At 37.7% G+C, this 13,044-nt stretch overlaps 1 protein-coding gene across 2 annotated transcripts in view; it reads right to left on the reverse strand.

Moving 5' to 3' along the window:
• Positions 1 to 13,044, reverse strand: part of LOC126412785 (pyruvate dehydrogenase protein X component, mitochondrial-like) — a 140,608-nt gene that overhangs the window by 68,529 nt on the left and 59,035 nt on the right. For both annotated transcript variants that reach the window (XM_050082559.1, XM_050082558.1), the window contains exon 6: positions 1,807 to 1,983. In XM_050082559.1, coding sequence (XP_049938516.1) covers positions 1,807 to 1,983 — 177 coding nt within the window. The remainder of the gene's footprint in view (positions 1 to 1,806; positions 1,984 to 13,044) is intronic.

Here is a 13,044-nt window from a genome sequence, read left to right on the forward strand (position 1 = left end):
TAAAGTAGACAAAACTAGTTTTCACTAAATTTATTTAGGGGCAAATATTAAAATGAAGGGCAACTACGTGACAAAACAGGCTTAAAGAATGAAGATGGCTTCAGATTCAGTACATGCCACTGTAGAAATCAGTGACAATATAATTATACTGATCCTGTTACCGACAGATCAAAAGCAGATCTCCCCAATATTATTGGAGTTGTTCTTCAGAAAGATGAACAGGGCTTGCACAAGATTGGAATGAAATAGGGGATACTCGACAAATTGTATTGCAGGTATGTATTTCTGAACTGATTTCAATAATTAAGGACAAATGTCAGACATATTCATTACTTCATTGATTTAATGCTTTGAAAATGTTGCTAACTATTCAAGTAATTAATACCTGCAATACAATTTGTCGAGTATCCCATATTGTTCAAGTAATTACTTGAACAATATGGGATACTCGACAAATTGTATTGCAGGTATTAATTACTTGAATAGTTAGCAACATTTTCAAAGCATTAAATCAATGAAGTAATGAATATGTCTGACATTTGTCCTTAATTATTGAAATCAGTTCAGAAATACATACCTGCAATACAATTTGTCGAGTATCCCCTATTTCATTCCAATCTTGTGCAAGCCCTGTTCATCTTTCTGAAGAACAACTCCAATAATATTGGGGAGATCTGCTTTTGATCTGTCGGTAACAGGATCAGTATAATTATATTGTCACTGATTTCTACAGTGGCATGTACTGAATCTGAAGCCATCTTCATTCTTTTAGCCTGTTTTGTCACATAGTTCCTCTTCATTTTAATATTTGCCCCTAAATAAATTTAGTGAAAACTAGTTCTGTCTACTTTAGTTAGAATGAGTTCTTACTAGTTGAAACTAGTTGATACTGATAACTTTAGTTACAACTAGAATTTACTGCTGGTCAAAAGCGAAAGTCTGTTAAAACTAGTTTTAACTAGGCAAAACGCATTTTGATGAAGTGGCTCAGTACAAACTAGTAAGGACATGCTCTAACTAAACACGGGTTTTGACTGTAACACATGTACATATATGTGTGTGTGTGTGTGTGTGTGCAATCTTCCCCCCCCCCCCCGCCCCCCCCCCCTGCTCTCTCTCTCTCTCTCTCTCTCTAATCGAATGAAGTGAGGCTACAGTTCATTAAGTGTATTACAGTTTCCCATGGAAATCAGTTCACAGACTCCAGCAAACACAAGCAGATGAACCACAACAGTGAGCAAGGTTCTATGGAAAATTATTGCAATGGGTCCTATACATAATGCAGCCTAATGAACATGTAAAAAGACAGAAAACATCTGGGAATTTTAGTTCATTACCAAACAGATGAGGATTTATCAGAATGAATCATTACAGCTGATTAACTGCCATTTCATTAACTATGAAAGAATAACAGTTACAAACTCTACACATGCAGAGACAATAAATCCCAAGTTGTTATTGAATGTGAAAGCACACAAGTAAATATGTCTTAGTGTCATTCCTAAACGAGCTTTGTTTGGCACATTTTCTTCATCACAATAAATATCACAAGAAATGTGTATATAAATGTATGGCATAGTGAAACATTAATTCTGGAATACATTAAATACTGAGTAGCAGGCACTTTTATTTACAACTTATTTACAGAAGACTCCGTGCCCACACAGATTTAGACTCAGTATATTATTAATTAATGTTATATTTGTTACAAATAAATGCAAAAATGCACACTATCAAATTACAACAACAACACTCATGACAGGCATTATTAGAATTACAATTTAGAGAGTCCATTGTGTGTTTTACCTTTCCATCAATCCAATGTACATTAACTTCAGGATACTGGAGCAATGCATTTGCAACAGCTTTCACAACAAAGTCATTCACAGATACAGATATACCATCTGATTTCAACTGCTTCCTTAAAGCTAATATTTTGTCTATTGTACATTTGACGCTGCCATAGGCATGTGGTATTGTTGACTGGAAAAGAAAGAATAGCAATTGAATATACATTAATTTCATAAGAAAACTATAAAAAATAAAAATAAATTTTACACACACACACACACACACACACACACAACTGAGACAACACCTGTAAATATCCAGAACTTCAACATTTTTTTAAAGAATTTAAATAGGACTACAGTATTTTTTGCACCAGAATAGCAGATTAACTATTCTGTAGACCTGAAAAAAATAAAAATGCCTTCAAGCTGGTTAATTTTGTTTTGTTTTGGCTCCTTTTTCAATGGAGAACCACTATTTTTTGTGAAGAATGGAACAATTTCTTGTTGGCTTTAGAAAATAGTTATATCAATGAAATTCCCTTATACAGATCTGCTATTCTGGTGCACAAAAGATACATAGCTACACATAAGAAAATGCTTATGACCATTGTACTGTTTTAGAATATGTCATTCCAGTGATTTACAGTGGCAAAAGCAGGTACCAGGTACATCATCTTGAAACAAACAACAGTGCTCTCTATATTTTTTTTAAAAAACATCAAGTTTAACATGGTTCTTGCAGAGGCCACAATTAAATGTGACTCCCTGTATATAGTAACAGGAGTGAAAAAACAGAAAGGAAAAATACCAGTGCACAGGCACGAAACACCATCTGCTCTTGCGCAACAAAAGAAAATTAGGCAGTAGTGCACACAGTCTCAGAGATCCACATTGACTCTCATCCTTTATAACTGAATCCTGTGAACCTTCAAGAAAATGAGGCTAATTATTCTATTTAATGTGCTATCCACTCAGCAAACAAAAACATATAAATTCCTACTTGCACAAAACTCTGAGAATCATTATGACGACACGCATTCTCTCTTATCACTAGTATCTTGAGTCATTATTCTCATTTCCTACACTACCCTCTCAAATCATCCCTGCCTTACTGTACTTCCTTCTCTTGTGGTTTAACTACATTCTTTTCTATTTGCATTATTACATTACTGACTTCTACATCTACATATTAATGTCTTGCCAATGTACAGCACCATTACCAAGTTGAAGTGTGTACAACATGTAAGTAGACTCATTTATTTTGTCATCGTAACTGTGATGGAGAAAACAAAATTGTTCTGCGGTCTGTACTGGACACCAGTTCTCTTAACTCTACATAATAATCTTGCGTAAATTCACCATTATTAAATTCCCCAAGCATGTGACCATTAAGTGTGCTTTTCAATTCCTATGAACCCTTCTTGCAAGCACACTTTTAGATTAAAATGGTCTAGCAGTATTCCATTGCCTCTGCATGGTCTCGTCTGCAGACACACAACAGTTTCAAAAGTCCCACAATAAATTTAACTTCTCTGTTTGTCCTTCCTAAAACTGATCTTAAATCATTGTTACTGACATAAATGACAACAGTTAATTAAGTAAATGAGATCACTACACTGAAATTCATATCATCGTACCAATGGACAATATGCGAATTTCCCAGTAATGTGGCTTTTTGCAGCTGGGAAACAGACCTCTGTCTTCGCTGAATGTTTCTGAGTGCCCACCAAGATGTCTTAGTAACGTGTCCAATGTCGGAGAGAACCGCTAAGATCACTTTTACCAATTTATCCCAAAGTTGCAGAAATTTAATTTTCAGGGCTCCTTATCTCAGAAGCTCTTCCACCACCTTATGCAACTCTACTGTCACCTGGAATAATGACATCAACAATCTGCAATTTCTTTTTCTCCACTACTGAGAAGTCTAGTGAATTATAATTCAATGTCTCATCAGCCCGAAGAGCCTAATAGCTAAGATAATCCTTTTCTGACCACCTTTTCTGTCTTACAATACCAGCTGCCAGTTCATAACTGGCAGCTGGTATTCTTGGCACTAGTCCGAATATACAATTTGCAACTCAACACTGTGCCTCTATTTGTAATCTGTCAGTATGATCTTTTTGCAACAGTTCAGGAAATGGTCAGTTGTTTTGTCACTCCTTTGGGAAGTCTGTTATTCTTCCAGTTTTGATTGGAACAGCACCCTTCCTGATGGCTTGCTCCTTTGCTGTTACTCTTTGCAATCCTGTTTCCTTCCCAGCCACAACCACCCTTTATGTGATTTGTTATTTGACCTTGTGGGTAATATACACATCAACTGTTTCTACTACAAATTTGTCAATGGACTGGAAGTCGAAAATCGGCAGATTTTTTGTGCTCCTCTGAAATTGCAGTGTTACTTCATTAGCAGCTACATCATCTATAGTTGCTGATAAGTTATTAAAATATGTCTTTCTGGATAAGAACACCTTTCTGGACCAAACTACATGACTTTAACCATTTGTGTAGTTTATACTTATTTCTGCTATTCATTCAATCTACTGCACTGTTGGCTTGGGAGAGAGGACATACTGGGCAGTCAAATGAAAATGAAACAAATGGAAAAAATGAATAAATAGTTTATTATTTCAAAAGTAATCACCGTAATTGTTAATACATTTATTCCACTGTGAGACAAGATGGTCAATAACTTCATGAAAAAACTTTCGTGGTTATCTACAGAATCTCTTCGTCCAGAACAAATTTATGGTCAATATGACCAAAAATATGAAATTGCATGGGGGAAAATAGAGACTGAAAGGGGGATGTGTAAGGGCTTCCCAGCAAAACTTCTGCAGCATAGACGAAACAACCTTGACAACATGTGGGCTGCATTTTTCTAAAGTTTATTATTCAGAATATAAGTTACTTGTGGCTGATAATAATTGAACACAAATTTCACAATGAGACATTTTCTTTAAAGTAATATTTTTCACAAAATTATGAGTCAGGAAAACCATATGCACATGGAAATCCTTCTCCACCAATTACTATCAGTTTTAGGTATGACATACTTTTGAAAGCCCTCGTGTTCCTTCTTTATAAGGAACATCTTGTCTTCTCTAAAATTTGTGTAATTCAAGAAATGGCTTTATCCAAATTTACTGTTATTGTAATAATTACAGAATTTTGAATCTTAAAATGCTGCCTTTTTAAAGTATTTTCTGTATTTAAAAATGTGTACTTGTGATAGAATTTCAGATCCACACGTTTATCCCAGAGTTGTAGCAAAGTCACAACAATTTTTCTAATTCTATGTTTATCATATTTCACACTCTATTATGTTAGTGAAATATTATAAACACAGAATCAGAAAAATGTCTGTGGCTTTGCTAGAACTGTGGGATAAATGTGTACATCTGAAATTCCACTACAGAAAATAGAGCCTGATACTAGCTACATCAAAGAAAACATCGTTGTGCAGTAGATTGAAGGAATAGCAGAAATAAGTATAAACTACACAAATGGTTAAAGTCACGTAGTTTGGTCTAGAAAGGTGTTCTTATCCAGAAAGACATATTTTAATAACTTATCAGCAACTATAGATGATGTAGCTGCTAATGAAGTAACACTGCAATTTCAGAGGAGCACAAAAAATCTGCCGATTTTCGACTTCCAATCCATTGACAAATTTGTAGTAGAAACAGTTGATGTGTATATTACCCACAAGGTCAAATAACAAATCACATAAAGGGTGGTTGTGGCTGGGAAGGAAACAGGATAACATCATCTAGAAAATTAACCAATTATGAGTCAGAATTGCTGGCCAATACTTATCTTAAGGAGGCGAAACATATAGAACTCCAAATAAGATAAAAATTACAGTAAAAGGGAACCACTACATAGCTCTCGGAATTACCAAGTCCTTCATGGGAGAGAGAGGAATGTATTGAGGAAGGATGGGTAGGTCGCTCAGACCCCAGGATGAGACACACCCGCCAGTTACGAATATGAGGACAGAGAAAGATCTCTGTTTATCCTTCCCTCCCAAAGGTTAAGTACTGACCAGTTTATTAGAACCTGATATTAACACTATTTTAAGAACAGACAGTCAATAATTACACAAAACAGCTTCATCACTAAATGTGTGAAAATAATGCCAACAATTCCAGACTTTTGAGTGTTAACTGAATATGTAACAGCTTTGGAACGGCCAGGATAGAAAAACAATAGGTGAAGGATAGATTGCTACTTCTCACACAGAGGAGGCTTTGAGTAGCATATAAGCACAAAGAAACAGAATGCTGAAATATTTAAACTCTTGGAAAAAGTCCTTAAGAAGTAGTTATACACTCACACAAGAAAATACATAAACAAATATGGCAACTGTGTCCAGGTGCCTACGTGTGGCCTGATACATCCTCTATGTGGCGAGTAGGTCTCTATCCTTTACTTGTAACTGTTTCATTTCTAACTCTTCAATTAAAATGTAATATACCCTTTCAGATGACATATGGCAAGTGTGAGCATTTTCACACACTTTCAGTAAGTGATCCTCCATGACCATTTTATGCACTTTTGCAATGATTTCTGGAGTAGCGACATATCTTGGCCGACCATTGTGTGGATGATCATCAAAGCTCTCCTGACCAAATTTAAATTCATTTGTCCACTTGCCAACAGTTGAATATGAAGGAGCAGAGTCCCCCAGTGTATTCTGGAAATTGATGTCCTTTGCTTTCATACCTTTCTTTACAAAGTACTTAATCTCTGCTCAAATCTAGATTTTTTCCATCTTCGTAAATCACTACTCAGGAACAACAACAGAGCCACGTCACCGCCACTGTTCTCTTCCAAGAGCACTGATGTGGCACATGTTTACAGGCAACAGCCCAATGAATATCACGCGAATAACTCGTTGTGCTAGCGTTGACCTCTTGTCGTGATTCCGAGAACTTTTCAAACCACCCTCTATGTACAAATTCATGAAACCAATTTTTCAAACAATATTTTTCTCTCTCTCTCTCTCTCTCTCTCTCTCTTTTTTTTTTTTTTTTTTTTTTTTTTTTACAATTAAAAGCATATCTTAAACTATTTTTCTACATGGTTGCCTGCACCATTGTTCAGACATTAATCATAATGGGAAACAAACTTTTCTAGGCCCTCTTCATAGAAAGAAGCACCCAATGAAGACAGACACTGCTGAACACCATTTTTCTGTGCTGTCGTGCTGTCAAAGCACCTACCTCCAACGTAATGCTTCAAATTCAAGTCAAATGGTAGTCTGAAGGTGCAAGATTGGATTTGTATGGTGGGTGATCAAACAGCTTCCAACCGAAGTGCTGAATAAGGTACTGAGTGACACCAGCAGAATGGAGCATGCACTGTCATGAAGCAACACAATACCTTGGCTGAGCATTCCACACCTGTGTTTTGAATTGCACATCGAAGTTTTCTCACTGTTTCACAGTAACATACCATCACGACAGTTTTACCTCTGGGAAGGAACTCAACAAGCTGAATGCCCTGTCTGTCCCAGAACAGTGCACTTGAGTTTTTTATGCTGACAACTTTGTTTTCAGTTTTTGTTTTTTGGAGGATCATGAGTTGAATTATCTCACCCACTTGCTCACCAATCCCTTAGTCATTTCATCTCTACATATAAAAGGCAATGTCCCAACTGATTGACTTTCTCGCTGAGTCATCATTGCGCAGCCCAAACCGCTATGGATAGAAACTAGAAATTTGGAGAAGTGTTGATTTTATGCTGTTTATATTTTGAAGTTCCACCCCTACAGGGGTGAAATAGGAGACGAAAGGTTTCTCAAAAAATATGTCACTATTAAGGCAATTTTGAATCTAGACCTACGAAAATTGGTATTTCATTTCTCAGTCAAAAATAAAGAAATATGTATTTCACCATTTTTGAAAATTTAATCCCTATGGGTGTGAAATAATGAGAGAGAAAATTGGTACTTGACTTCCTGGTTACAAATAAAAAGTTATGCATTTCAGTGTTTTTGGAAATTCAACCCCTACGGGGATAAAATGTTTTACGAAACTGTTTCATTGTGAAAGCATTTTTAAAGCTAAATCTTTGAAAATTAGTGTTTGGCTTCTCGGTTTCGAAAATAAAAGTTATATGTTTCAGTGTTCTTGGAAATTCAATCCCCAAGGGGGTGAAGTAGTGCCACACTTATTCACTAACTCAACATCGGCCAGTCCAGTCCACTAATGACAGAAAACTGAAACGAGTGTGGATCTCATATTGTAGGCAGCGTTTAAGAAGGGACTGTTCGAAATTTCACTCCTCTGGGAGTGAAATATGGGATGCAAGGCTTTATGAAAATATTTTGCTATTAGGACAATTCTGAAGCTAGGCTCACGAAAACTGATATCTGATTCCTCAGTCAGCAATACAAAAGTACGTGTTTCAGCATTTTTTGAAGTTCAACCACAAAAGGGGGTAAAATAGAGGGTGAAAGTTTTTTTGAAAATAAATCGTTATTAAAGGAACTACTAATGTATTTTTTTTTATTTTTCCTCCCCCCATGAACCATGGACCTTGCCGTTGGTGGGGAGGCTTGCGTGCCTCATCGATACAGATGGCCGTACCGTAGGTGCAACCACAACGGAGGGGTATCTGTTGAGAGGCCAGACAAACATGTGGTTCCTAAAGAGGGGCAGCAGCCTTTTCAGTAGTTGCAGGGGCAACAGTCTGGATGACTGACTGATCTGGCCTTGTAACATTAACCAAAACGGCCTTGCTGTGCTGGTACTGCGAACGGCTGAAAGCAAGGGGAAACTACAGACGTAATTTTTCCCGAGGACATGCGGCTTTACTGTATGATTAAATGATGATGGCGTCCTCTTGGGTAAAATATTTCAGAGGTAAAATAGTCCCCCATTCGGATCTCCGGGCGGGGACTACTCAGGAGGACGTCGTTATCAGGAGAAAGAAAGCTGGCATTCTACGGATCGGAGCGTGGAATGTCAGATCCCTTAATCGGGCAGGTAGGTTAGAAAATTTAAAAAGGGAAATGGATAGGTTAAAGTTAGATATAGTGGGAATTAGTGAAGTTCGGTGGCGGGAGGAACAAGACTTTTGGTCAGGTGATTACAGGGTTATAAATACAAAATCAAATAGGGGTAATGCAGGAGTAGGTGTAATAATGAATAAAAAAATAGGAGTGCGGGTTAGCTACTACAAACAGCATAGTGAACGCATTATTGTGGCCAAGATAGACACAAAGCCCATGCCTACTACAGTAGTACAAGTTTATATGCCAACTAGCTCTGCAGATGATGAAGAAATTGATGAAATGTATGACGAGATAAAAGAAATTATTCAGGTAGTGAAGGGAGACGAAAATTTAATAGTCATGGGTGACTGGAATTCGTCAGTAGGAAAAGGGAGAGAAGGAAACATAGTAGGTGAATACGGATTGGGGGGAAGAAATGAACGAGGAAGCCGCCTTGTAGAATTTTGCACAGAGCATAACTTAATCATAGCTAACACTTGGTTCAAGAATCATGAAAGAAGGTTGTATACCTGGAAGAATCCTGGAGATACTAAAAGGTATCAGATAGATTACATAATGGTAAGACAGAGATTTAGGAACCAGCTTTTAAATTGTAAGACATTTCCAGGGGCAGATGTGGATTCTAACCAGAATCTATTGGTTATGAACTGCAGATTGAAACTGAAGAAACTGCAAAAAGGCGGGAATTTAAGGAGATGGGACCTGGATAAATTGAAAGAACCAGAGGATGTAGAGAGTTTCAGGGAGAGCATAAGGGAACAATTGACAGGAATGGGGGAAAGAAATACAGTAGAAGAAGAATGGGTAGCTCTGAGGGATGAAGTAGTGAAGGCAGCAGAGGATCAAGTAGGTAAAAAGACGAGGGCTAATAGAAATCCTTGGGTAACAGAAGAAATATTGAATTTAATTGTTGAAAGGAGAAAATATAAAAATGCAGTAAATGAAGCAGGCAAAAAGGAATACAAACGTCTCAAAAATGAGATCGACAGGAAGTGCAAAATGGCTAAGCAGGGATGGCTAGAGGACAAATGTAAGGATGTAGAGGCTTCTCTCACTAGGGGTAAGATAGATACTGCCTACAGGAAAATTAAAGAGACCTTTGGAGAAAGGAGAACCACTAGCATGAATAAAGAGCTTTGATGGAAACCCAGTTCTAAGCAAAGAAGGGAAGGCAGAAAGGTGGAAGGAGTATATAGAGGGTTTATACAAGGGCGATGTACTTGAGGACAATATTATGGAAATGGAAGAGGATGTAGATGAAGATGAAATGGGAGATAAGATACTGTGTGAAGAGTTTGACAGAGCACTGAAAGACCTGAGTCGAAACATGGCCCCGGGAGTAACAACATTCCATTAGAACTATTGATGGCCTTGGGAGAGCCAGTCATGACAAAACTCTACCATCTGGTGAGCAAGATGTATGAGGCAGGCAAAATACCCACAGACTTCAAGAAGAATATAATAATTCCAATCCCAAAGAAAGCAGGTGTTGACAGATGTGAAAATTACCGAACTATCAGTTTAATAAGTCACAGCTGCAGAATACTAACACGAATTCTTTACAGACGAATGGAAAAACTAGTTGAAGCCAACCTCGGGGAAGATCAGTTTGGATTCCGTAGAAACATTGGAACACGTGAGGCAATACTGACCTTACGACTTATCTTAGAAGAAAGATTAAGGAAAGGCAAACCTATGTTTCTAGCATTTGTAGACTTAGAGAAAGCTTTTGACAATGTTGACTGGAATACTCTCTTTCAAATTCTAAAGGTGGCAGGGGTAAAATACAGGGAGCGAAAGGCTATTTACAATTTGTACAGAAACCAGATGGCAGTTATAAGAGTCGAAGGGCATGAAAGGGAAGCAGTGGTTGGGAAGGGAGTGAGACAGGGTTGTAGCCTATCCCCGATGTTATTCAATCTGTATATTGAGCAAGCAGTGAAGGAAACAAAAGAAAAATTCGGAGTAGGTATTAAAATCCAGGGAGAAGAAATAAAAACTTTGAGGTTCGCCGATGACATTGTAATTCTGTCAGAGACAGCAAAGGACTTGGAAGAGCAGTTGAATGGAATGGACAGTGTCTTGAAAGGAGGATATAACATGAACATCAACAAAAGCAAAACGAGGACAATGGAATGTAGTCGAATTAAGTCGGGTGATGCTGAGGGGATTAGATTAGGAAATGAGACACTTAAAGTAGTAAAGGAGTTTTGCTATTTGGGGAGCAAAATAACTGACGATGGTCGAAGTAGAGAGGATATAAAGTGTAGACTGGCAATGGCAAGGAAAGTGTTTCTGAAGAAGAGAAATTTGTTAACATCGAGTATAGATTTAAGTGTCAGGAAGTCATTTCTGAAAGTATTTATATGGAGTGTAGCCATGTATGGAAGTGAAACATGGACGATAAATAATTTGGACAAGAAGAGAATAGAAGCTTTCGAGATGTGGTGCTACAGAAGAATGCTGAAGATTAGATGGGTAGATCACATAACTAATGAGGAAGTATTGAATAGGATTGGGGAGAAGAGAAGTTTGTGGCACAACTTGACCAGAAGAAGGGATCGGTTGGTAGGACATGTTCTGAGGCATCAAGGGATCACCAATTTAGTATTGGAGGGCAGCGTGGAGGGCAAAAATCGTAGAGGGAGACCAAGAGATGAATACACTAAGCAGATTCAGAAGGATGTAGGTTGCAGTAGGTACTGGGAGATGAAGAAGCTTGCACAGGATAGAGTAGCATGGAGAGCTGCATCAAACCAGTCTCAGGACTGAAGACCACAACAACAACAACACTTTTAGACAAATCATGACACAAAATTTTTGACTTTTTTTCAAAAATTTTGTAAGCTTTACTTTCACAGAATACACATGAATGAGCAGAGGAGCATTTGACTATCTCATCAATAAATACAGTAATTGAAATGCTTGGCCTTAACATTGACTACTGATGAATTATGTTCACAACATCAAATACCTGTAAAGTTTCATAGTTCATTTACTTTATTAGGAATAAAATGTGTGTGATATACTGGGATAGGTGTGAAGATCAAGTTGTTTGGCAAGACCTTAAAAATATACATAGGGATGCAGTGTAAACAGTATACATAAAACTTAGTATACAGATTGTAACAGAGTCAGTAAAAATATAAGAAAATCCCGGAATTGAACCCACGACCTCTTCCCAACACGTAATCATGAGGTGTGTGCGTTACCCCTACACCACAGCTAGCTTTGGCTTAATGGTACCAATCTGTGTACTTATGTTCATATTTAGCATAGTCAGTCATGTAGTAGTCATTCCTCCGCATTTGTTGGCTGTTAAAAGTTCTTGATCATGTAAAAAACATTTGTATTTAATTTATTGATGAGATAGTCGAATGCTCCTCTGGTCATTCACGTGTATTCGAAGAATTTGTCCGGTGATCTTCGTAGTTGATGATATTTATGAAATTCTCCATGGAGCTCCTCCCTTTGTAAATTTCATGCACAGCATTCCTTTTTGCTTTATTTTCTTAAGTAAACCTAATTCTGTAGCCTTACTCTTCAGCTACAGTATTCTACAGGTTAGGGATGCCGTTTTATAGAAACAGCTGGTTGGCCCTAAACAGCCATCTTGTAGCACGACATGGTCACTCGCATGCAGGACACCCAAGCTTTCCGCCCAACGGTGCTGATTGTCGCTGGAGTGTCGTGTATCCAGAAGTCGCTCGCTGTCACTCACTTCTGTCGCTCACGTAGGACATGGCCTTGCACAGTTTGCGAATTTCAAGATGGCAGAGTTAGACAAGCAATGCATGTGCATTACATTTTATGTGATACTCAAGAAAACTTTTACAGAGACATACCAAATGATGAAGGACACCTATGGTGATGAGTGCTTAATCCATACTCAGTTTTATGAATGGTTCCCACAGTTTAAAAATGGCTAGACTGAAGTTAAAGATGACCCGCATTTAGGATGCCCTTCGACGTCTACTGACAATGCTCATGTCAGGAACATCAAATTGTGCATGCCAATCGAAGACTGACTATGCAAGAGATTGTAGAAGAATGTAACATTTCAATTGGATCATGTCACAAAATCCTGACACAGCATCTTGGAATGCATTGTGTTGCCACCAAGTTCATCCCAAGGCTCATGAGTCAAGACCAGGAAGACTATCGCCTCACAATCTGTGAATAGCTTTTGAATCGTGCAAATGAGAACGAGATGTTCCTTAAGAGAATCA

This window comes from Schistocerca serialis, chromosome 7 (genome assembly GCF_023864345.2).
Source record: "Schistocerca serialis cubense isolate TAMUIC-IGC-003099 chromosome 7, iqSchSeri2.2, whole genome shotgun sequence".
NCBI classification, from domain to species: domain Eukaryota; kingdom Metazoa; phylum Arthropoda; class Insecta; order Orthoptera; family Acrididae; genus Schistocerca; species Schistocerca serialis.